Here is a 24,880-nt window from a genome sequence, read left to right on the forward strand (position 1 = left end):
TCAGTGATTATCAATAATACTTCAGTGATTATCAATAATATTTCAGTGATTATCAATAATACTTCAGTGATTATTAATGATACATCAGTGATTATCAATAATACATCAGTGATTATCAATAATACTTCAGTGATTATATCAATAATACATCAGTGATTATCAATAATACTTCAGGGATTATCAATAACACTTTATTAACAATACTTTAGTGATTATTAATAATATTTCAGTGATTATCAATAATACTTCAGTGATTATTAATGATACATCAGTGATTATCAATAATACTTCAGTGATTATCAATAATACTTCAGGGATTATCAATAATACTTCAGGGATTATCAATAACACTTTATTAACAATACTTTAGTGATTATTAATAATATTTCAGTGATTATAAATAATACTTCAGTGATTATTAATGATACATCAGTGATTATCAATAATACTTCAGTGATTATCAATAATACATCAGTGATTATCAATAATACTTCAGTGATTATCAATAATACTTCAGTGATACTTCAGTGATTATCAATAATACTTCAGTGATTATTAATGATACATCAGTGATTATCAATAATACATCAGTGATTATCAATAATGCTTCAGTGATTATTAATGATACATCAGTGATTATCAATAATACATGAGTGATTATCAATAATACTTCAGTGATTATTAATGATACATCAGTGATTATCAATAATACTTCAGTGATTATCAATAATACATCAGTGATTATCAATAATACTTCAGTGATACTTCAGTGATTATCAATAATACTTCAGTGATTATTAATGATACATCAGTGATTATCAATAATACATCAGTGATTATCAATAATACTTCAGTGATTATTAATGATACATCAGTGATTATCAATAATACATCAGTGATTATTAATAATATTTCAGTGATTATCAATAATACTTCAGTGATTATCAATACTTCAGTGATTATCATTAACACTTTAGTGATTGTCAATAATACATCAGTGATGATGATCATACTTATTAATCCTTCCCAACTCCTATGGCCAAGTGCTTCAAGGCAACACTATTTGCTGTTTAAAGTCATCTCCCTCTGCTTCAGGAACAGCAGGTGCTTGGTTTCAACACTAGATGACATCACATATTTCCCCTGTGGCAGGGTGTAGTTTCATAAAACAAACCTCAAAAATGTTTTAACACCAGTAGCTTTTGTGTCAGAGACAGATTGTGGTTGTGTCTAGGGCTGGACGAGTCCGAATTTACTACCCAGGTACCCAACCCCATATTGCCCGACTCTACCGGGTACCCGCTGTAGGTCTTAGGAGATAGGTACAAAATGTCTGTTTGGGCATTATATTTTTACAATAGCCCCGGCAAAATGTATTTAGATACATGTATCAAACAATCTGGTCATCCATACACTGAAGTTGGCTTAAGGTATATCTTTATTCAACCACATGAAAAGTGGGTGCATAGTCAGAAAGAAATGCCAACATTTGTAGTGTAATCATAAAGTTCTAGATTCCTTTTTGTCATTCAACAATACATCACGTCACTAACCACGGGTACGGGTACCCGGGTCCTACTCAGTACCCACACAACCCGAGTACCTGCGTTACGAGCCGCAGTCCTAGTCGTGTGGGTCCTACTCAGTACCTACACAACCCGAGTACCTGCGTTACGAGCCGATGTCCTCGTCGTGTGGGTCCTACTCAGTACCCACACAACCCGAGTACCTGCGTTACGAGCCGCAGTCCTAGTCGTGTGGGTCCTACTCAGTACCCACACAACCCGAGTACCTGCGTTACGAGCCGCAGTCCTAGTCGTGTGGGTCCTACTCAGTACCCACACAACCCGAGTACCTGCGTTACGAGCCGCAGTCCTAGTCGTGTGGGTCCTACTCAGTACCCACACAACCCGAGTACCTGCGTTACGAGCCGCAGTCCTAGTCGTGTGGGTCCTACTCAGTACCCACACAACCCGAGTACCTGCGTTACGAGCCGCAGTCCTAGTCGTGTGGGTCCTACTCAGTACCCACACAACCCGAGTACCTGCATTATGAGCCCAGTCCTAGTCGTGTGGGTCCTACTCAGTACCCACACAACCCGAGTACCTGCGTTACGAGCCGCAGTCCTAGTCGTGTCACTATAAAATCTTGGAATATCAAAGCATGTATACCTATTTCTTAAAGCTCCTGTGATTGAGAAACTCACTTGAGTTAAATGGTATCAAACAAATATGTGACACCAAATTCCTGTGATTGGCTACTCCATAGTGATGACCTAAGGATAGATTATGACAGACTTTTTTCCTGACGATACAAATGTCACATTTGGGATAACACTTTCTCAGTAAAGTACCGAATTTAGTTCCTTTTTTTCGATCCCACACTGCCAGAGTGAAGTATCTTATCACCAGCACACAAAGTCAAGGATCTAACCCACTCAGCCACCGAGGCTTCAACATATATGAAAGTCCGACAACTTGTAGTCTAGATCACATACTTTGTGTACCCCTCTGACAAGTGACACAGCTCCCATGGCCGAAAGCTATGAATACACAATTCAATAGTTTATTGCCACCAACTTGGTCCCTACAAGTGCCCGACGCAGGTGAAATTGCAACTTGTATCCCGTGTGAACAAACTCGAGTAACCAAAGGTCGGACGTGATGAGCTGCCAATTTTTGGCATTGGCTTGTAGATATTCCCCGTATGTACCAGGATGGTTTCAAGTTGAAATATGGCAGAAGATAATCGTGGTCCAGAGACAAAGCCAAGTTGATGTGACTTGTTGATAGAAGCGTTGCACCTGTAAGTCAGAACCAGCACCCTCTCCCACTTCTTCATCTTCCTGAGGCAAGAGCGCCCTTTTGTTTCCAAATTGCATTACGAAGTCAACTGCCGTCCAGATTTTCCAAATCTTTTCATGTTTTTTGTCAGGATTTTATTACAATATAGATCTTGATTATTGATCAGATCATCTTGACTGGTGCCTGGTGGCATCAATTTTGTTTGAAGCAAGTGAAAGTGATATGAGAGGTGGACCCAGACATCTTCTGTAGAAACTGATGGTGTCTTCGGAACAATCACAGACAAGTCAGTTGATTCTGGTGATCAGAGGTGTCCGAAGTGTATGAACCATTGGAAGATCCAAGCCCCTCATCCCCTTCTCCCAGAATATTCCTCTCATCCTTGCATGCATTCCCTTCAGGAATGGAAATCTTCTTTTCAGTAATGTCTGATGGTATTTGGGGATTTCTTGATTCTTGTAGAGAGGTGTATGGATTTTCTGGTTGTGTTTTTAGTGTGTTGATATCTTCATATGAATGATTCTCTCCTTGTTGAGACGTATATGGGACTTCTGGCTGTGTTGTCAGGGCAGTGACATCTTCACATGACTTGTTTCCTCCTGGGAGTGACTGGTACTGGTTCTCCACAGTTGGAACTTTCAAACCCCCATAAAAGTTGTCCAAACTGAATGCTGTCATTCCATGACCACCTTCACGTATCACATTGTCTGCTAATGGCTGACGCCAGTTAGACACACCTTGCAGACAATCTCCCTCTCTTGCATTCTCAACAAACATGTCTTCCTGACAAAGTTCATCAGCTTCAGACTTGTCCGCTTCCTCATCCGGGACAAAACCTGGATTAACACCCTTTCCTTCCTCAACTTCTCCTTCCCTGTTAGCTGCTATGACATACTCATCGTAACCCTGGTTGTTGAAACTCTCCTCATCCAGAGACCCATAAGAATCGTCCCACGGATTGTCCATAATTGGATCGGTAAGACACACCACGGGAAGGCAGTCCATGATGAGAGGCGGAGGATCACCGGCACTACCGCTGGTGTCAGCCACCTTGGAGTAGCCATGGGGGAGGCTGTTGGCACTCTGGGGCTCTGACCCAGAGCCTCGCTTAGCTTCCTCCTCCTCCACAGGTTCAAACTTGGGCTTGAACTGACTGGATGGAGAGAGAGGGGAGGGACTCTGATCATCTCCGGTCAGACTGCCACGCCCACTGTCCACACTCAGCTGTCGATCAGTGTGTAGGTTGGTCTGTAGGAAAAACTTAAACAGATTAATTAATCTCTCTCTTCAGATCTGTCAGATAAGGCATAGCCCATTTTAAAACAATCATTATTTTCATGACATTGGGGAGGTAGGTACATTATGAAGCAATAGCAGGGAAGAGTCAAGTAGCCCTACCATGGACACTGTTGCTATTTTAAAATACAGCAGTAGGGACCAAACTGTTGTATTACATTTTCCAATTCAAATTCAGAAACATATCAGAGAGTGGAGTAGTATATAGCTATGTATCAGAGTGGAGCAGTATATAGCTATGTATCAGAGTGGAGCAGTATATAGCTATGTATCAGAGTGGAGCAGTATATAGCTATGTATTAGGGTATGTATCAGAGTGGAGCAGTATATATCTATGTATCAGCGTGGAGCAGTATATAGCTATGTATCAGAGTGGAGCAGTATATAGCTATGTATCAGAGTGGAGCAGTATATAGCTATGTATCAGAGTGGAGCAGTATATAGCTATGTATTAGGGTATGTATCAGAGTGGAGCAGTATATATCTATGTATCAGCGTGGAGCAGTATATAGCTATGTATCAGAGTGGAGCAGTATATAGCTATGTATCACAGTGGAGCAGTATATAGCTATGTATCAGCGTGGAGCAGTATATAGCTATGTATCAGAGTGGAGCAGTATATAGCTATGTATCAGAGTGGAGCAGTATATAGCTATGTATCAGAGTGGAGCAGTATATAGCTGTGTATCAGAGTGGAGCAGTATATAGCTATGTATCAGAGTGGAGCAGTATATAGCTATGTATTAGGGTGGAGCAGTATATAGCTATGTATCACAGTGGAGCAGTATATAGCTATGTATCAGAGTGGAGCAGTATATAGCTATGTATCAGAATGGAGCAGTATATAGCTATGTATCAGAGTGGAGCAGTATATAGCTGTGTATCAGAGTGGAGCAGTATATAGCTATGTATCAGAATGGAGCAGTATATAGCTATGTATCAGCGAGGAGCAGTATATAGCTATGTATCAGAGCGGAGCAGTATATAGCTGTGTATCAAGGTGGAGCAGTACATAGCTATGTCTCAGAGTGGAACAGTATATAGCTATGTATCAGAGAGGAGCAGTATATAGCTATGTATCAGAGAGGAGCAGTATATAGCTATGTAAAAGAGTGGAGCAGTATATAGCTATGTATCAGAGTGGAGCAGTATATAGCTATGTATCAGAGTGGAGCAGTACATAGTTATGTATCAGAGCGGACCAGTATATAGCTATGTATCAGAGTGGAGCAGTATATAGCTATGTATCAGCATGGAGCAGTATATAGCTATGTATCAGAGTGGAGCAGTATATAGCTGTGTATCAGAGTTGAGCAGTATATAGCTATGTATCAGAATGGAGCAGTATATAGCTATGTATCAGCGAGGAGCAGTATATAGCTATGTATCAGTGTGGAGCAGTATATAGCTGTGTATCAGAGTGGAGCAGTATATAGCTATGTATCAGCGTGGAGCAGTATATAGCTATGTATAAGAGTGGAGCAGTATATAGCTATGTATCAGAGTGGAACAGTATATAGCTATGTATCAGGTCGGAGCAGTATATAGCTATGTATCAGAGTGGAGCAGTATATAGCTGTGTATCAGAGTGGAGCAGTATATAGCTATGTATCAGCGTGGAGCAGTATATAGCTATGTAAAAGAGTGGAGCAGTATATAGCTATGTATCAGAGTGGAGCAGTATATAGCTATGTATCAGAGTGGAGCAGTATATAGCTATGTATCAGAGCGACCAGTATATAGCTATGTATCAGCGTGGAGCAGTATATAGCTATGTATCAGCGTGGAGCAGTATATAGCTATGTAAAAGAGTGGAGCAGTATATAGCTATGTATCAGAGTGGAACAGTATATAGCTATGTATCAGAGTGGAGCAGTATATAGCTATGTATCAGAGTGGAGCAGTATATAGCTATGTATCAGTGTGGAGCAGTATATAGCTATGTATCAGCGTGGAGCAGTATATAGCTATGTATAAGAGTGGAGCAGTATATAGCTATGTATCAGAGTGGAGCAGTATATAGCTATGTATCAGCGTTGAGCAGTATATAGCTATGTATAAGAGTGGAGCAGTATATAGCTATGTATCAGAGTGGAGCAGTATATAGCTATGTATCAGAGTGGAGCAGTATATAGCTATGTATCAGCGTGGAGCAGTATATAGCTATGTATCAGGGCGGAGCAGTATATAGCTATGTATCAGCATGGAGCAGTATATATCTATGTATCAGCGTGGAGCAGTATATATCTATGTATCAGCGTGGAGCAGTATATAGCTATGTATCAGAGTGGAACAGTATATAGCTATGTATCAGCGTGGAGCAGTATATAGCTATGTATCAGCGTGGAGTAGTATATAGCTATGTATCAGAGTGGAGCAGTATATAGCTATGTAAAAGAGTGGAGCAGTATATAGCTATGTATCAGAGTGGAACAGTATATAGCTATGTATCAGAGTTGAGCAGTATATAGCTATGTATCAGAGTGGAGCAGTATATAGCTATGTATCAGAGTGGAGCAGTATATAGCTATGTATCAGCGTGGAGCAGAATATAGCTATGTATAAGAGTGGAGCAGTATATAGCTATGTATCAGAGTGGAGCAGTATATAGCTATGTATCAGCGTGGAGCAGTATATAGCTATGTATAAGAGTGGAGCAGTATATAGCTATGTATCAGAGTGGAGCAGTATATAGCTATGTATCAGAGTGGAGCAGTATATAGCTATGTATCAGCGTGGAGCAGTATATAGCTATGTATCAGAGTGGAACAGTATATAGCTATGTATCAGAGTGGAACAGTATATAGCTATGTATAAGAGTGGAGCAGTATATAGCTATGTATCAGAGTGGAGCAGTATATAGCTATGTATCAGCGTGGAGCAGTATATAGCTATGTATAAGAGTGGAGCAGTATATAGCTATGTATCAGAGTGGAGCAGTATATAGCTATGTATCAGAGTGGAGCAGTATATAGCTATGTATCAGAGTGGAGCAGTATATAGCTATGTATCAGAGTGGAGCAGTATATAGCTATGTATCAGCGTGGAGCAGTATATAGCTATGTATAAGAGTGGAGCAGTATATAGCTATGTATCAGAGTGGAGCAGTATATAGCTATGTATCAGAGTGGAGCAGTATATAGCTATGTATCAGCGTGGAGCAGTATATAGCTATGTATCAGAGTGGAACAGTATATAGCTATGTATCAGAGTGGAGCAGTATATAGCTATGTATAAGAGTGGAGCAGTATATAGCTATGTATCAGAGTGGAGCAGTATATAGCTATGTATCAGCGTGGAGCAGTATATAGCTATGTATAAGAGTGGAGCAGTATATAGCTATGTATCAGAGTGGAGCAGTATATAGCTATGTATCAGAGTGGAGCAGTATATAGCTATGTATAAGAGTGGAGCAGTATATAGCTATGTATCAGAGTGGAGCAGTATATAGCTATGTATCAGCGTGGAGCAGTATATAGCTATGTAAAAGAGTGGAGCAGTATATAGCTATGTATAAGAGTGGAGCAGTATATAGCTATGTATCAGCGTGGAGCAGTATATAGCTATGTATCAGAGTGGAGCAGTATATAGCTATGTATAAGAGTGGAGCAGTATATAGCTATGTATCAGAGTGGAGCAGTATATAGCTATGTATCATAGTGGAGCAGTATATAGCTATGTATCAGAGTGGAGCAGTATATAGCTATGTATCAGAGTGGAGCAGTATATAGCTATGTATCAGAGTGGAGCAATATATGGCTTTGTATCAAAGTGGAGCAGTATATAGCTATGTTTAAGAGTGGAGTAGTATATAGCTATGTATCAGAGTGGAGTAGTATATAGCTATGTATCAGAGTGGAGCAGTATATAGCTATGTATCAGAGTGGAGCAATATATGGCTTTGTATCAAAGTGGAGCAGTATATAGCTATGTATAAGAGTGGAGCAGTATATAGCTATGTATCAGAGTGGAGCAGTATATAGCTATGTATCAGCGTTGAGCAGTATATAGCTATGTATCAGAGTGGAGCAGTATATAGCTATGTATCAGAGTGGAGCAGTATATAGCTTCATATCAGATATATGTGTATCAATTTATTTGTCTAATGCTACACTCGCCAATATATGATGGCAGCATGTTTAATCAAATCTGGACCAGACAATCCAATGATCAAGGCCATCAGGGTAAGATGACATGCATCAACCAAGTCACAGAGCCTGATCACTCGATCCCTTAAGTCGTCCCTTACGACAAGCACATGTTGGTGGGACAAATGCTAAACTGGAATTAAGATGTGCAAAAAGTGCCTTTACATAATCCACACACACCTTCTTCTGTCTCTCTGCACACTTCTCCTCCGGCGGTGGCTTGAATGTGACTGTTCTGATTGTTTCAGTTAAGTCTGCGGAGATGAAGTCCTGGAATAGAGAAGATTCCCCAGTTTGAGTGTCATCTAAAGCGACAGAGTGAATGTTGTTTAAGACACTGTCAGCAACATGTCATGCCAGTGTGTAAATAACCTGTGCCAGACAAACAACGTGGCTGAAGCATTAGCAATGTCTCGTAACAATGACAAGGTCACTGGGGCTAACCACCCTGTCCAATCACTGTAACTCTGTTTGTTTGTTGTTTAACGCTGTACTCATCAATATTCCAGCTATGTGATGGCGGTCTGTAAATAACAGGCTGGGCCATGAGCATGACTGACCACCCGTTCCAATCACCGTAATTCTGTTTGCTTGTTTGTTGGATTGTTTCTCGTTTAATGATGCACTCAGCAATATTCCTGCTATATGAGCCAGACAATCCAGTGATTGACATTATGAGCATGGATCAACACCAGTAGGAAATGATGTCAAGCATCAACCACGTCAGCCTGACACCTGATTCCATTAGTCGCCTATTCTCTACCCATAATTTCAATGCAGTTGCTTCTTATGACAAGTGCCCATGGGGAATCTGGGTAAGTATCTGGAGGAAAGAGTTCACTTAATGGATTGGATGGGGGGGGGGGGCAGGTCAAGTTCCACCAAACACAGGTTGCTTGATTCCTCACCATGTTCACTGGGTTTGGACGTGTGAAACAAAAAACATAATGATATTTGAAACAAAAAACAAAATGATATTATGGTGGATTTTTTAAGCAGCACCACATCAAAGAGTCATCATCAATCTTCATCCATGTTTTCCTTTACCGTCCTTAGAACAAGGATTATTGTAGTCAGCTCCTGAGGAGCAGTGGAAACCACCAGGGTCAAACACAGTGCAAGACCAGTGTTGAAAGTTATGCTCTTTTGATTGTATGTTTGTTTGTTTGTCCAGTGATTGACATGAGCATCGATCCAATTGAAATACAATGACATGTATCAACTAAATCAGCGAGCCTGACCACCCGATTCCCACTAGTTGACTCATACGACAAGCATAGTCGCCTTTTGCGGCAAGCATGAGTTGCTGAAGACCTATTCTACCCCAGATCTTCACAGGTCAGTTACTCGGGTCATAATGCTATGACCAACTTGTGGAATCGAGCAGTGGAAACGCTTGACTTGTCTGATTGTAAAGTTATAACATCATTATGGAAGATTGAAGACGTCAATCATTGTCATGTGAAAACAGTGAAAACAACTGACTCTGGTCTAGAATGAACTCAATGACATGTGCCCATCTCCAAGTAAACTCCATGTTTCTGACTTGGTTAAAAAGCCAGGATGGTTATGGTGTGGATGTGGGTAAGCTAGAAGCTCCTTAAGGTTTTAAGATTGCAAAGAATACTCACCGGAACTGAAGGAAGAATAATCTTCTCCTTTTCTCTGCACTTTTTGCTGGCATAACTAAAAATAATATACATATTTAGTAATATTAAATAACAAGAAAACAGTGAGGTGAGGTGAAATGGGGTATAACATCGCGTCCAAGATTATTGCACTTAGATAGCGACGTGCATGTATGTGTGTGTGTGTGTTTGTGTGGCTGCTTGTACTAGTCCGGACTGATGCCGATTTATAGTGCTAGCTCACTGAGATACCATGCCGCAGTTGTATACCCCACTCGGACACAGTATACTGACTCCGAGCTGACCAGTCCTTGTTTAGCCCCTTAATGCCGAGCGCCAGACAGGGTAACAACAAGTACCATCTTTTGACGTCTTTTGGTATAACGCGGCCAGGGATCGAACCCCGGACTTTCCGCTCTCCGGGCGGACGGTCTACCACTAGACCACGGAGACGGTCAACAAGAAAACAGTGTTATCACTATCCCCCATCCACCCCATGAGGCACATTAGAATTTTGTTTGTTCATATAGCAGTGAATCTGCACTATAAAACAAGAGTCCTATTAAGCTTTAAAGAAAATAATGGCACAAGAGTCGCTTTATGTCATCAGAAGAAAAGATTAAATGTGAAATTAATACAAAGAAAAGGCCTCTTCTCTGGGAAAAATAATTTATGGCACTCATTCTCGAACTCTTGATAAGTATCTCCTAGATTAGCTAACTTCAGTAGTTTCTGAAATAAAATGTCCCTATTGCAGACCCGATGCACTAGGTAAAATCACATGGATCAAGGGACGTAACTGTGTATACTCAAAATAAAGTGAAAAAACATGTAGCAAGGGAAGTAACTCTGGAAACAAAATAATTTACGGGACCGCTTTGGAACTCTGTTTTGATAAGTATGTCTTAGATAAGCATGCAAAGTTTCATTCATGTGATGTCAGTAGTTTCTGAGAAAACTTGTCCCTATTGCAGACAATATGTACTAAGTTGAAAAGCATGGAGCAAGATACATAACTGTTAAAAAATAATTTACAGCACCAATTTTTGAACTCAGTCTCTTAGATAAGCTTTCATTGACTTTCATTCACATAATTTCAGTAGTTTCTGAGAAAACTTGTCCCTATTTCACATTACACAAAGTTGAATAGCCCACATCAAGGGCCATAACTCCGCAAAAAATGAATTGAAAAACAATTTTTAGAGTGTAAAATTTCCTTTCTCTAACTTAAACAGTTATTGAGAAGAATTATCCCCTTTCAGAAGTGGATGGACAGATGGAAAGACGGACAAACTCCATTCTTATATCCCCCTCCCCACTTCATGGCAGGGGATAATAATAATAACAATGTACATATTAATAATGCGCCAAATCCACAACCTTGAGCGTGCTCAAAACACTAAATGGATCAGAGTGCACTTGATTTTTATTCCCAGCTCCTGGGCCCAGGTATATCTGTGACTGAAGACCTACCGGTAACATTTGACCATGCAGAACAAGAAGACGACAACGAAGAAGGCACAAGCAACAGCAATGCCAGTAATCTCTCCTGCTGACAAATCTGAAACAAGAGGAAAAGTGTTTATTCTTCATGCAATAACAGAAGCGGACCCATCCCTACTTCTTCCGAATGCCACCAAACTGTGCCCCTAGAGTCAGTGAAAGAGTTGGTTATTCCAGTATTCCAGTTATATCGCAGCGTTTCAGCTTCATGTGGGAGGAAAGCCCGAAGTGATGCAGGTCTCAGATGTTTACCACTTCGGTGAAACCGACGAGCACGGGTATGGTGCTGACAAACCTAGAAACATAATCGGTGCGAAGCGGCATTGGAATCCACAATCAGGTTTCTGGCGTGCCCAAGGGACGCAACTCTGCACAGCTAATCGCAGTGCTTTAAACGACTGGGCCACCCGTGCCCCCCTGTGCCCCTTGAGATCATAGTAACAATGTTATAGTACTTACAGTCTTATTTATCATCCCTTCTGATTAGAGAAATCACATGTCCTATGCAGTACAACTTGGAAACAAAGTCTTGAGCTTATAGATACCGATTCAACAAGGGGGAATAATTATAGCTAAATTATCAAGAAAGATTCAATGGTTTTGGAGTTCTGCTCCAGAAACGAGCACTTTCCCTCCTTTTCAGTCTAAGTCAAACTTGTCATGAAAACTAAACAAAATTATTTTTTTGGTAAATCCCAAATTATAAAAAAGACTGATCAGTATAGCAATCTCATTAAAATCAGATCCTAGTTCTCGCTCCCGCTAAACAAAGATCTGAGGACATCCCATTACAGGTCACGTCACACCGACCTTTTGCGAACTTTGACCGACCAATGGAATGACTGACAAGAAGTCAACTTGAGCCAATCAGAAGGCAGCTTTCTCCAACTTAATGGCACTAATTTCAAATACGCGACTACGCTTCGAAACATATTTTGATAAATTCGTGATTACAAATTGGAAACCTGAACAAAAGAACATTCTGGAATGGCTAATAGTTGGTCTAGTTTGTATGGATTCAGTCGATAAACCCGCAACTATCGTTCGGAATACCCCGTGTTTTTGAGGCTGCATGATTAGAAATCTCATTCCAACTGTAACTTTCATGATCTGGTAAGCGACGCTCTGATTGGTCGGATGAAAGGTCGTTTTGACATGACCCCTAATGGGATGTCCTCAGATCTTTGTTAAGCAGAAGCGAGAACTAAAGTACTCACGGAAATGAACAAAAACTGTTTTTCTCAATTTAAAAATCGACACAAAGTGTTACGTAGCTGTAAATACGAAATAACAAAACAACTCGAAAAGTACTAGTCTGGATTTGCTAGTTTGATCTCAGTGAACAATACAAAATGTACTTTACAGGAGGTAATTTGACAGCACTTTCAACATTCAAAAATAAAACTAAGTCCAAACTGATATAGCAGAAACAGACTATAGGCATTATGCACCTGTTCTCACCTGTCGTCAAGGTGTCACAGGTCACCTTGATCTACTTACACCTGGTTATGCCCCGTTTCACAATAGTCTGTTTTATTCACATTTTACACACTTTTACGTGTAAAAAGGCATAAAAACATTTGATACACTGTATTTGTGCCACGGCCCAATTAGTACTAATTTAGTTGTTTGAATATTTTCATATTTTGTATATTAACTGCATTTATTTAAGATCTGAGGTCGAAAAAACAGGGTTTTTTTCATTTCCGTGAGTACTTTAAGATCTGATTTTAATGAGATTGATCAGTATAGCAAATTCAACCAGAAATATTCAAAAGTACTAGAGTTCTGCTTCGTAAACAAACACTACCCTCATTTTCAGTAGTTCAACTTGTTATCATGAAAATATGAAAACAATTTAAAATAACGAAATAATGATCAGAATCATCAAAAGGCAGCAGTTCACAACTAGACTGATCTGTTTAGCAAGTTTCATCTTGAAATATCAACAACAAAATTTAGTTCTGCTTCGAAACTAGTCCAACTCATCGTCATAACTTTTTTTTAAATTAATAAATATCCCAAAACATCAAAAGGCACCAGTTTACCACTAAATTGATCTGTACAGCAAGTTTCAACAAGAAATATACAACGGTTTAGGATTTATGCACTGGAAACGGAAAATGGACAGAGGACAGATAGACAGACGGACATGATAATTGCTAATTTAATTGCTTTTTTAAAACAGGGGAATAAAAATTATAAACACTTCCGGTTTGATAACAGCACTTCCTGTTTGAGGAAATATGAGACCAACCTCGAAACAGAAAGCCCTATGCTATATCCTACTTCACTAACAAGTTAAAAGCACCTCCAGTTTAATGATACCGCTTCCAGTTTGGGAAAGGCATAATATATCTTATGAAAGACAACTTAAAAACAGAAAGTGCTATGCCTCTTTAAAAATTAACAAGAAAATTGTCTACATTTCCGGTTCAATAACATCACTTCCATTCTGGGAAAACACACGTCTAAAGCAAAACATCTTGAAGAAAAAGTTCTATTTTCTGCCTTAATGATACAGCTACAATAACTCCAGGGTTTCGCACATCGCAGCCGTTTTATTAAAGCACACGCCAAAAGCAGTCAAACTTTGGAACAGAAAGACCTGTACTTATTAATAGCTACCGTAACAACAAAGGTATCGCTATTTCCGGTTGGTGACATCACTTCCTGTTTGGGAAAACACACGAGACTTGGAATCACAAAGTCCTATTTTTAACATTAATAGAAAATAATATGAACATAGGGACATAACTTTCGGTTTGGGAAACACATGTCTAATGTCTAGTTTAACACTTCCAGTGGATAGATATCACTTTCGGTTGGAGTGAGTGAGTGGGTGAGTGAGTGAGTTTGGTTTAACGCCGCTTTTAACAGTATTACAGTTATATCGCGGCGTGTCAGCTTAATGTGGGAGGAAAGCCCGAAGTGATGCAGGTCTCAGACGTTTACCACTTTGGTGAAACCCACGAGCATGGGTATGGTGCTGACAAGACTAGAAACATAATCGGGGCGAACCGGGATTCGAACCCACAATTTTAGTAAAATCTAAATATTTTTTACATTTGTATACTTATCCTGCATTACTCCTTAATGCATTCACTGCTTACTTACGACCACTAGAAGGACAGCCTGCGAAGGTCCTGGGTGAAGAAATAAAGTTGTTGTTCTCAAGTCCCAATAAGTGGCCTTCCGTCGCTGTCCTGTGACCTTGATGACACCTAAGGTCATCTTCACATCACTGCCTGTCGCCCAAGCTCTTAGAAAAACATACTTTTGAGGTTTCTGAAGCCAAAGTGGGGAGGCAAGTCTTACGACGGGTGGGCCTTAAGCGTAGTAATGCAGGATAAGTATACAAATGTAAAAAATATTTAGATTTTACTAAATTTTTTACTTATCCTGCATTACTCCTTAATGCATCTGTATCGGACGGTTTGGAGGTGGGTAAACCTTCAGAATACAGAAACCTCAATAATTCACACCCTACAATACGACACCAGTTGGTCGATAAACCGTGAAGCGGAAAAGTTCAGAAAGGAAACAAAACGCCATTACGGTAGGGTTGTTCAAAAATCAAAAAGATTGAACATAGGAATTAAAGAGAAATTCCCTATATATACACGCATAGTAATAAAGAAAATAATAGCTATCCAGCTAATTCTTTACTTACTACGTCATCGAGCCGTCGCTGACAAACAAGATTGTCTAATATTCTTCCACTGGCGGCGACTGAGTGACTGCACATGGAAGTTGACTGGCTCTGTATAGGGCGAGTTCATTACTTGCGTCAGGGGTTGGCAACCTACAGGATAACAACCAGAGGGCCAAACTTCAAACGTTTTCGACATCCCCGAGAGCCCCAACGCGAAGGTTATGACTAACGAAAATATGTGTCGAATCTCCAGAAATATCTTTCCGTGATTGTTCCAAAACCACAAGTGCCGTGTTGAGTCCTGGTAAGGCTGACACCTTGAGATCTTGAGGGTAATTCGCTCTCGGCGAGTTCCGTTTGGCGATCTCGTATGTCTGAAGGATTACTGCACGTAACCATAGAGATATGGTGTTTGCAATTATGCGACTAACTTCGGTCGTTGACAAAGTAAATACGGGTATCAATGACCGCTTCCTCGAACTCCTCGTCGAACTCCTAGTCTTGGAGCGTCGAATGAAAACTCGAACTGCTCGCACCGAGCCCAGGAGAACTTCACCATGTACGATTCCCACACTAGTCGATATCGGTGGGATGGTGAAGGAACGGTCGGGTTGGCCCGGTAGTAGATTTTAGCAATAAAATCCCAGCATAACCCTAGATGTCCCGTTCCGTGCGTCCCATGCTCAAAACGGATCCGGGTTGAGTCGATCACATGTAGTTCGCTCACCCGTACCGCCATTGCTAATGCCAAGAGAAACCATTTTTCCTTGGTGATGTCCAAGCTCCTCACAGCGATAGCCCGTTCGCGGAGCTCTCTATCCTATACCGAGAGTGTAACGAAGGTGTCACGCGATGGGAAGGAGCTTGAAAATGAGGATGAAATGAGGATGCAATGAGGGGCTCGAAGGGGGCCCTCGCAAACCTCGAAGTACCACGTTCAAGTCCCAATCAGGTGGCTGGAACTTGGCCTTCTGATCCTCAAGCCTGAATGAGCATAATATGGCCTGTAGTTCCGTGACCTTAATCACATTGTGATTTTCCGGAAACGGCCAACACTAAGATAATTGCAGCCAATTACGTAGTAATGGTGCTACCTTCCAAGTGTTTTTGGGTACGCAATGTAGGAGGTATTCCTCTAGGAATTGTGACGCAATCGTAGGGTCTTGATTCTTTTCTTCCCTGTAAAAAGTCTCAAGTGATCCCCACTTGTCATCGTCGTCTCTGGGAGAGTAACGATGAATTAAAGCTATAGCTTTGCTGCCCGTGTCGAAATAACCCTTCGCACTTCAACGCCTTTTCTGTTGAGGGTGGATGAGTAGGTTGGACCACTGTGAGAGGGGTAGTGAATCGTTTTAGATTTTTCCGAGCTTGACGAACTACTCTCTCGCCGGTTACCAGGGTGCGACCAAAGGAGAGATCGAGATACCTTGTCTCCTTGATCCCCTGTATCACCTTGGGAAGTAAAAGTGGTGGCAGAAAAGTGTTAGTTTTTTTTTTTTTTTTTGCCCTTCCCAAGTGATACTGAACTCGTCCACCGCCCAAGTCTGCGGATCCGGCAACGGGGAGATATACGTCATGAGTTGGTGGCCTAGGCAAGTAATAAACAAGTCAATGTTTGGTTGCCTGAATTCCTGAAGCAGTAACTGGAATGCTTCTGTGAGAAATTTCCACTCGGTGGGAGCCACCCTGTCTGGACGTGATAAAGTATCGGCCAGTCTGTTTCTACATCCGGGGATGTGCTGAACTATGAACTTTAGTCACAGCCGATCCACTAGATGGAACAAATCTGAATGTCCTTAGAAGTAAAGAGTGGGAGTGTGTTGTTCCCCGATTGCACAGGCACCACACCACAGTGCTGTTGTCTGTGGATATTGCGAGTCGGGCTAACTGTAGTTGATTCTGCCAATGTGATATAGCCAGAATTAAAGCTTCCAACTCCAAGTTGTTTGTGTGCCACTTCCATTGAGCGCCGGGCCATGGCCCTGAGTTTATCTGGTCTTGTAAGTGAAGACCCCACCCCTGAAAGGGGCCGTCCACAAACAGGTGTGTATTTGGGGAAAACCCGAATAAAGAGACTCCGCAGACATTCAACGCCACAAATTGAGGCAAGGCTCTAGCTTAGTCGGTAGAGTGATGGCCTTGAGTGGATCCTGACTCCTGATGTAAGGGTTCAGGAAAAAATTGAATTGGTCGCAGTTGTAAGCGGCCCATGCTAGTTAACTCCTGTGCCGAGGTGATTAACCCTAGCAACACTTGCCACTGGCGAAGTGTGTGTGGTTGGTGTAGAGTAGATGACAAAAGAAGTAGAAACTTGTGCCATCTGTCCCTCGGTACAGATAGGATATCCTGGTCTGTCTTGAACAGGTCTCCTATGGACTGAAGTCAATAGGAAGGAGAATACTCCCGACTTCGTCTCGTTGATTGTCTATCCCAGTTATTGACATGTGTTGATGATACAGTAGATCGCCCTCCATCTACGACTCGAACCAAGTGTTCGTCACGTGTAGATAGTTATTGGCTTCATTACTCCTGTAAATAGCCATAAGTGTCACTGACATGTCAAATGGGAAATACTACCATTGGTAGTGAACCTCAATGAACTGGACCTGAAAAGTCTACGGTTGGGATGGATAGTCGAGACTGATCAAGAGTCAAACGTTCGTTGAACACAGAGATTGTGGATAATTCTCATCTTGTCTGGGTCCTTCATGAGTACCAGGTAGGTGTGAGGATAAAACCCCGGTGTAAAAACTGGGTTGTGAACCCACTCTACAGCTCTTCTTACCAACAGTATATCAATGTTGGATTTTCCCAATCAAACTGTGGTCAACGGTGGGGTTATCTCTACCCGTATACGGACACCATGATATAGTGCGATAAGTACGAAATCGTCCTTGAGACTTGTCTCTGCCACTCCCTTCTCAGTAAGGGAATGCTGGTCTTCCCTGAGAAACGCGCGTCAAGGCTTATAATTCCCTGACTTGCCAGCCCGCTTGGACTTTCCAAGCTTTTTGGGAACTTGACGTGCGTGTCTGCGATCTGTTCGTTGAACAGGGGAGTAGATGACCAAGGTTGACGTAATAGACTGCCCTTGAAACCAGCATCTCAGTTGGAAACGCTATAAAGTCTTGGGTGTAACGGTAATCTCCGTCAGAACGGTCTCAAGATGAATTTTCCTGTGGTCAAACTGACGCTGTAGGAAAAACACGATAGTTTGAAAGTGATCTATTCAGATAGGGTTATCCTCTAATAGATTCTGATCCACTGCAAACATTGACGATATTGGTCGCTTAAATGACGGAGCAAAAGTGAGTTTTGGAGAAGTCTTCCTCCAATGACCTCGTGGTGTCCCTCCTATTTACCCTGTTATCAGGGGAGGGCGTTACTGACACGAGATGGTTTGCTTCCCAATCGGGTACATGTGCTAAGCTGATCATGTGCCGGTTACGTAACCGAGTACACTGTAAGCCTTGGGCTAACGTCATTGTAGAGACCTTGATTGGTACGCAGACGCTGCGCTCAGCGCAGGTCTGGAATGTTGGAACAGCGCTAAGCTGATCGTGCGACGTTTGCGTAATAGGAGTGCATTGGGTAGCCGTCAGACGCTGCGCTCGGCGCAGGTCTATGCTGGATATGTTGGAACAGTGCTAAGCTGATCGTGCGTCGCTTGCGTGATAGGAGCGCTTGGGTAGCAGTCAGACGCTGCGCTCGGCGCATGTCTATGCTGGATATGTTGGAACAGCGCTAAGCTGATCGTGCGTCGCTTGCGTAATAGAAGTGCTTGGGTTGTAGTCAAGTGCTGCGCTCGGCGCAGATAAATCAGACACAAAGCTCAAAAGTATTGACTGGATCAAGGCTTGCGTCTAATCTACCCCCATCATAGCATCTTGATACGCTGGTGCTGTCGCCGACCTCACAGATTAACATACATGTATCTGGAAGTGTCCGGCGGCTGAAAAAATAAGAGCAGTTACGATACTCACAAAATCCTCCGGTATTGTTGATTTCGGTGGATGGTGTACTTCTGCAGTCACAGGCGTCATAATACCTGCTGATAATAACGGTTGGGTGGTAATGACCGAACCATGTCATTCGCTATTCTGCGATAGTAACATTCCTCTCGTCTCACGACGGAATAACTGCAAAATATGATTGTGAGTAATCTGCTTTTATATAGTAAACTCGTTGGATTAGAGATTTACACAAAAATTACATTTTGAATTTGGGCGAGCACATCTAAATGCATGCCTAGGACCGTGGATAAAGAGCTTTGGGCGAATATTCCACGACAATATGTACACCACGCAAACATAAGTTACGCAATTAAACCATTGAAGAAATGGTACTGGAAGAATGCCGTAGAATTGAACAGTAATCTATCGGCAAAAATACGAATTCCAAGGGTATACAATATTTTTATATACGCAATTCAATGTAAACCAAGGCTATTTACATTTAGAGATTGGAGAGCACATCTGCTCGCAAACCAACCAACGTGGATGATAATCTTTGTAAGGTTTTTTCCACGACAATTAGTACAATGCTCAAAGGTATGTTACACAATTAAACCCTTGTTGATGAGACAATACTGGAAGAGTGCCGAAGAATTTGAACTCTAATCTATCGGCAAAATTATGAGTTGCAAAGGTATACAATCTTTTTGTATGCGCAACTAAATGTAAACCAAGGGTATTTACATTTTCATTTAGGGTTTGGAGAGCACATCTGCGTACAGACCAAACAACGTGGATGATAATCTTGTAAGATTTTTCCCACGACAATTAGTACCACGCTCAATCATAAGTTACACAATTACGCCATTGTTGATGAAGCGGTACTGGAATAATGCCATAGAATTGAACAATAATCTATCGGCAAAACTACAAGTTGCAAGAGTATACAATAGTTCATATACGCAACTCAATGTAAACCAAAAAGACCAACAAAAACCTATTTAATTGCATAAACATAGGTACGCAATAAAAGAATTGTTGATAAAGCGGGACTGGAAGAATGCCGTAGATTCGGCAACCATATTTTTAACGAGTTGAAAAAGTATACAATAATTTGAGTATACGCAACTCACTGTTACGCCAAAGCTAGTAGTATTTAAGAACATAAGAATATGTTATACATACGTAGCTGAGAATTGTAAACAATATGACTACCTTGGCAGGCAAACGATTGTAACACAATTCAAAATGGCGGCGAACAACAATATTTTGGCGGGAAAAAAGACAAGAGTCTTTACACGCCTAATTAATTCACATAAAACTACACAACATGGTGAAAGTAATATGAAAAGAATACATCACCCATCGCAGATCAATTTTTAAGATTGTAGACAAACTGAAGGTCTATAATTAATCCAAAAGGAGAGCTCCGCTGGGACACGTCCTAGCTGTGCTGCGACAAGCAGTGATGTGAAGATGACCTTAGGTGTCATCAAGGTCACAGGACAGCGACGGAAGGCCACTTATTGGGACTTGAGAACAACAACTTTATTTCTTCACCCAGGACCTTCGCAGGCTGTCCTTCTAGTGGTCGTAAGTAAGCAGTGAATGCATTAAGGAGTAATGCAGGATAAGTAAAAAATATAGGTTTCTGGCATGCCCAAGGGCCGCAACTCTGCACAGCGAATCCCGGCGCCTTATACGACTGGGCACGGGTGGCCCCCTTTTGGTAGGAGAAAATACACGTTATATGAAGTGTGACTGTAAAATGAAAGTCTCATGCCTTGAGCTACATAGACAGCAAAGTAATAAACACCTCTGGTTTAATAACCTTAAAAATCAATTTCAGCCGACTGCATGTTTGATTATTTCTAGTTGAAAACATGGCTGCCACAGTGCTGTAGCTCACCTGGGTATGTAGTCGTCAGTCTAAAATGTCAACAAGGACAGAGAGTCGTCGAAAATGGTAGCAATGATATTCAACCTTTTTCTGCATAAGAACTGAGGGCCAAAAACTGTTTTCAGAGCAGAAGAAGTTTACAATGCAAAACCACATTATCAGTGGGTTTGGAAGGGAGCTAACTCTGCTTGGACCCAAATTCAAAACTGAACAAACGTAAAAACAAGAGTAAACCTGCAGCATGACTCATCATTTATCGCAAATATGAAAAAAGCAAAGATACGAGGACCAGGTTGCAATTTAGAGTGATCTACCCTTCCCAAATTGTATCGCCAATAATGTCACTATTTACAAAACCAAATATGCATTTTGTGAGAATTTAGAACATGCTGAAAAACAAGCCATGTTGAGCCCGAGTACTAACTACACATATACCAAATTTCATAATATTTTGAAATATGATAGTTTAGTAATGGCAATGTTTCATATTTCAGTATGGTCAAAGTGCCAAGTTTAAAGTGCAAAGATCATATGAAGGTCAAGATCTAAACATCTCAAACAACAGATCATATATATATTGAGCTCAACAACTGATGCACTCTGTCACATGTCTGGTACTTACTGGAGTAAAGGGGCACTGCATACACACAGACACAGAATGGATGCACCCTGTCACCTGTCTGGAGAAGGGCACTGCATACAAACAGATACAGAACTGATGCACTCTGTCACCTGTCTGGTACTTACTGGAGTAAAGGGGCACTGCATACACACAGATACAGAACGGATGCACCCTGTCACCTGTCTGGTACTTACTGGAGTAAAGGGGCACTGCATACACACAGATACAGAACGGATGCACTCTTTCACCTGTCTGGTACTTACTGGAGTAAAGGGACACTGCATACACACTGACACAGAACTGATGCACTCTGTCACCTGTCTGGAGAAGGGCACTGCATACACACAGACACTGAACTAATGCACTCTGACACATGTCTGGTACTTACCGGAATAAAGGGGCACTGCATACATTGGGTCACTATAGGGCCCAGCCCCAGCCTGTGCAAGAGGTTTCAGTCTCACGCTGTAGTTGGTTCCCTCCTTCAGGTTCGCAATGACCAACTTCTCTTGATCACTGGGGACTGTACTATTCCCTGTGAACAAGAAGTATAATTTTCAAAACAAATCACATGAGCAGCATAACACTTTACAAAATTTTAATCATCATATTTTCATCCACTTCCGACACAAGAGATATCGCCAGTGCGTGACCAAATATCTCCTTGGAGATATTGTTCATCTTATCACCCACTGGTCGATACTAGAAGCATAAGCTTGAGGATTAAATGTTCAAATTTAACACAAGTGATTTCCTTTTGACAATCCTTTCCTCAAAACATATTCAGTATTCCACATAGGACAAGCCAAATGACTTGTCTTTGAAGACCTCAAACTGTATTTCAGTACAGCAAGAATGCAGTATACCGGACATCTTCTGCTGTTTGGATAAGGGATGTGCACAAGCTCATTCCTTAGCAACAGTTTCTAAATTTTTGGTTGGCATTTTTTGTAGCATCTCTAAAATAACAGCAGATTAGGGGACACACACAGCGGCTTTCATAAGTAGATGTAATATTCAATTATCAAAGTTAAGACAAAATACTACGTATTTGTTGAAATGTGAGGTGATGAGGTTGCGCACCGATTATGGAACGTCTATTTTCAAATACTATTTTTATATTGATGTTCAATTTTTTAAGTTTATGGATTGCTTAGATTTTCAACGTCAACATTATCACAACCCTTGAAATCTAAGTGGAGTCATTTTCTGTTTATTTTAAAATTTATCGCCCTATTTATCAAATAGTGATGCTGTTGATTGCAGTGTTATTAGTAGCGTCAAATAAACATTGCAGACATTAGCCAGAAAGTAGCAAGAACTAAGACCTGATTATAATGAGATTGCATTAAGTCATGAGGTGAATAAAACACAAAACCAAGGGGACCAACATATAGTTTTCTGATAAAAAGGGGGTGGGGGAAAGTTATTGTAGCAGTACTCAATGACATAGTGGGTGAAGACAATCGTTAGACTTACTGCATGCTGTGTAGTGATTGTAGCAGTACTCAATGACGTAGTGTAGTTATTGTAGCAGTACTCAATGACGTAGTGGGTGAAGACAATCATTAGACTTACTGCATGCTGTGTAGTGATTGTAGCAGTACTCAATGACATAGTGGGTGAAGACAACCGTTAGACTTACTGCATGCTGTGTAGTGATTGTAGCAGTACTCAATGACGTAGTGTAGTGATTGTAGCAGTACTCAATGACGTAGTGTAGTGATTGTAGCAGTACTCAATGACGTAGTGGGTGAAGACAATCGTTAGACTTACTGCATACTGTGTAGTTATTGTAGCAGTACTCAATGATGTAGTGGGTGAAGACAACCGTTAGACTTACTGCATGCTGTGTAGTGATTGTAGCAGTACTCAATGACGTAGTGTAGTGATTGTAGCAGTACTCAATGACGTAGTGTAGTGATTGTAGCAGTACTCAATGACGTAGTGGGTGAAGACAATCGTTAGACTTACTGCATACTGTGTAGTTATTGTAGCAGTACTCAATGACGTAGTGTAGTGATTGTAGCAGTACTCAATGAGGTAGTGGGTGAAGACAATCGTTAGACTTACTGCATACTGTGTAGTTATTGTAGCAGTACTCAATGACGTAGTGGGTGATGAGGGTCTGTTCAGGACACTCATCTGGTGCCCATGTCACGGTCAGCCCCAGGACAGGTTGGGGGTTGACAGCCTGGATACTCGGCTTCTTCTCTGGGACTAAACAGTGAATATGTCATGAGAAATACAACCACTTTACCTGCATCTAATAGCACTAATTAATGTAAGTTTGTAGCAATCACAGGGTTCATTCAATAGTGCCGCTTTGCGGCTTCCACAAGTCTGGAAATACACAAGAAATACCTATACAGGAGGGTTCATGGCTTCAAATACATATTAATCTCACATGTTTTGGGGGGGGGGGGGCTTTGAAATTGGAAGCACATATAAGAATATAATATTCGTAAAAAATACAGAATTGAAAGATCGTAAATTTCCTGGCCCACATACTTTTGGTTTGCTCATAGACACAGTAACTCCACATCAGCTGGCTGCTCACACCCTCATCAGTTGTCATGGAAACAGCAAACATGTTACCATCTTCTTTGAACCTTGCATAGGGCACAGCAACAGATCTCTGGGTGCCATCCACAATCAACCAGTCCAGGTCTTCCTGACAACACACACACAATCAATTGTCCACAGCAGTTATGTAGTAGGCATACATGGCATACAGGCAAAATATAGACCAATTATCGACAGCAAGGGGCATACAGGCATACATATAGGCCAGCATACAGGCATACACACAGACCAATTGTCTGCAGCAGCTACCAATGTATACATATTGTGAGGTCTACTGATTTTATTTCTTGTGGTGTTCATAAATGCTCGGTAGGTAGGTAGGTAGGTAGGTAGGTAGGTAGGTAGGTAGGTAGGTAGGTAGGTGAAAGAAGACATTTCCTTCAATATAGGATTTACAACAGTTGTAGCACTTCTCTCGCTTTGTGAACAAGGCTCTGGTCCTGAAGGTCTAGAGTATGAACCTTCTACATAATTACCGAACATAAATCTTTGCTTCCCTTGCACAAGAGTACAGTCCAGTGTCGAGGCTGGACGTCTGACTTCCACTCCACCCGCACTGACGTGGAGTTATACGGCACACGGACACTGGTGGGCGGCTCCACTGCAAGGCAGGGACAAACAACATTCATAGTCACTGTCATAGCAGCCTGGACACTTTGAACAACATACAGGGAGCTTATGAAAACCATCCAAAATAAGTTAAATTTGTTTCTGAGATCTAGGTAGTGAACAAACTTTAAGTTCATTCAAATGTCAATGCAACTAAAACTTTTCTGCAATAGTTA

The 24,880-nt window shown here is 41.2% G+C and overlaps 1 protein-coding gene across 4 annotated transcripts in view; it reads right to left on the reverse strand.

Annotated features, from left to right (window-relative positions):
• Positions 1-785: 785 nt before the first annotated feature.
• The window catches only part of LOC139478811 (tyrosine-protein phosphatase Lar-like), an 83,388-nt gene continuing 59,293 nt past the window's right edge, over positions 786-24,880 (reverse strand). For all 4 annotated transcript variants that reach the window (XM_071261463.1, XM_071261464.1, XM_071261462.1 and 1 more), the window contains exons 10-17: positions 24,572-24,696; positions 24,021-24,183; positions 23,583-23,729; positions 21,898-22,044; positions 11,350-11,437; positions 9,880-9,934; positions 8,429-8,518; positions 786-4,052 (exon numbers count right to left, since the gene is read on the reverse strand). In XM_071261463.1, the coding sequence (XP_071117564.1) occupies positions 3,081-4,052; positions 8,429-8,518; positions 9,880-9,934; positions 11,350-11,437; positions 21,898-22,044; positions 23,583-23,729; positions 24,021-24,183; positions 24,572-24,696 (1,787 nt within the window). In that variant the 3' untranslated portion in view covers positions 786-3,080. The remainder of the gene's footprint in view (positions 4,053-8,428; positions 8,519-9,879; positions 9,935-11,349; positions 11,438-21,897; positions 22,045-23,582; positions 23,730-24,020; positions 24,184-24,571; positions 24,697-24,880) is intronic.

This window comes from Haliotis cracherodii, unplaced genomic scaffold, assembly GCF_022045235.1.
Source record: "Haliotis cracherodii isolate W230 unplaced genomic scaffold, xgHalCrac1.p SCAF_4, whole genome shotgun sequence".
Lineage (NCBI taxonomy): Eukaryota > Metazoa > Mollusca > Gastropoda > Lepetellida > Haliotidae > Haliotis > Haliotis cracherodii.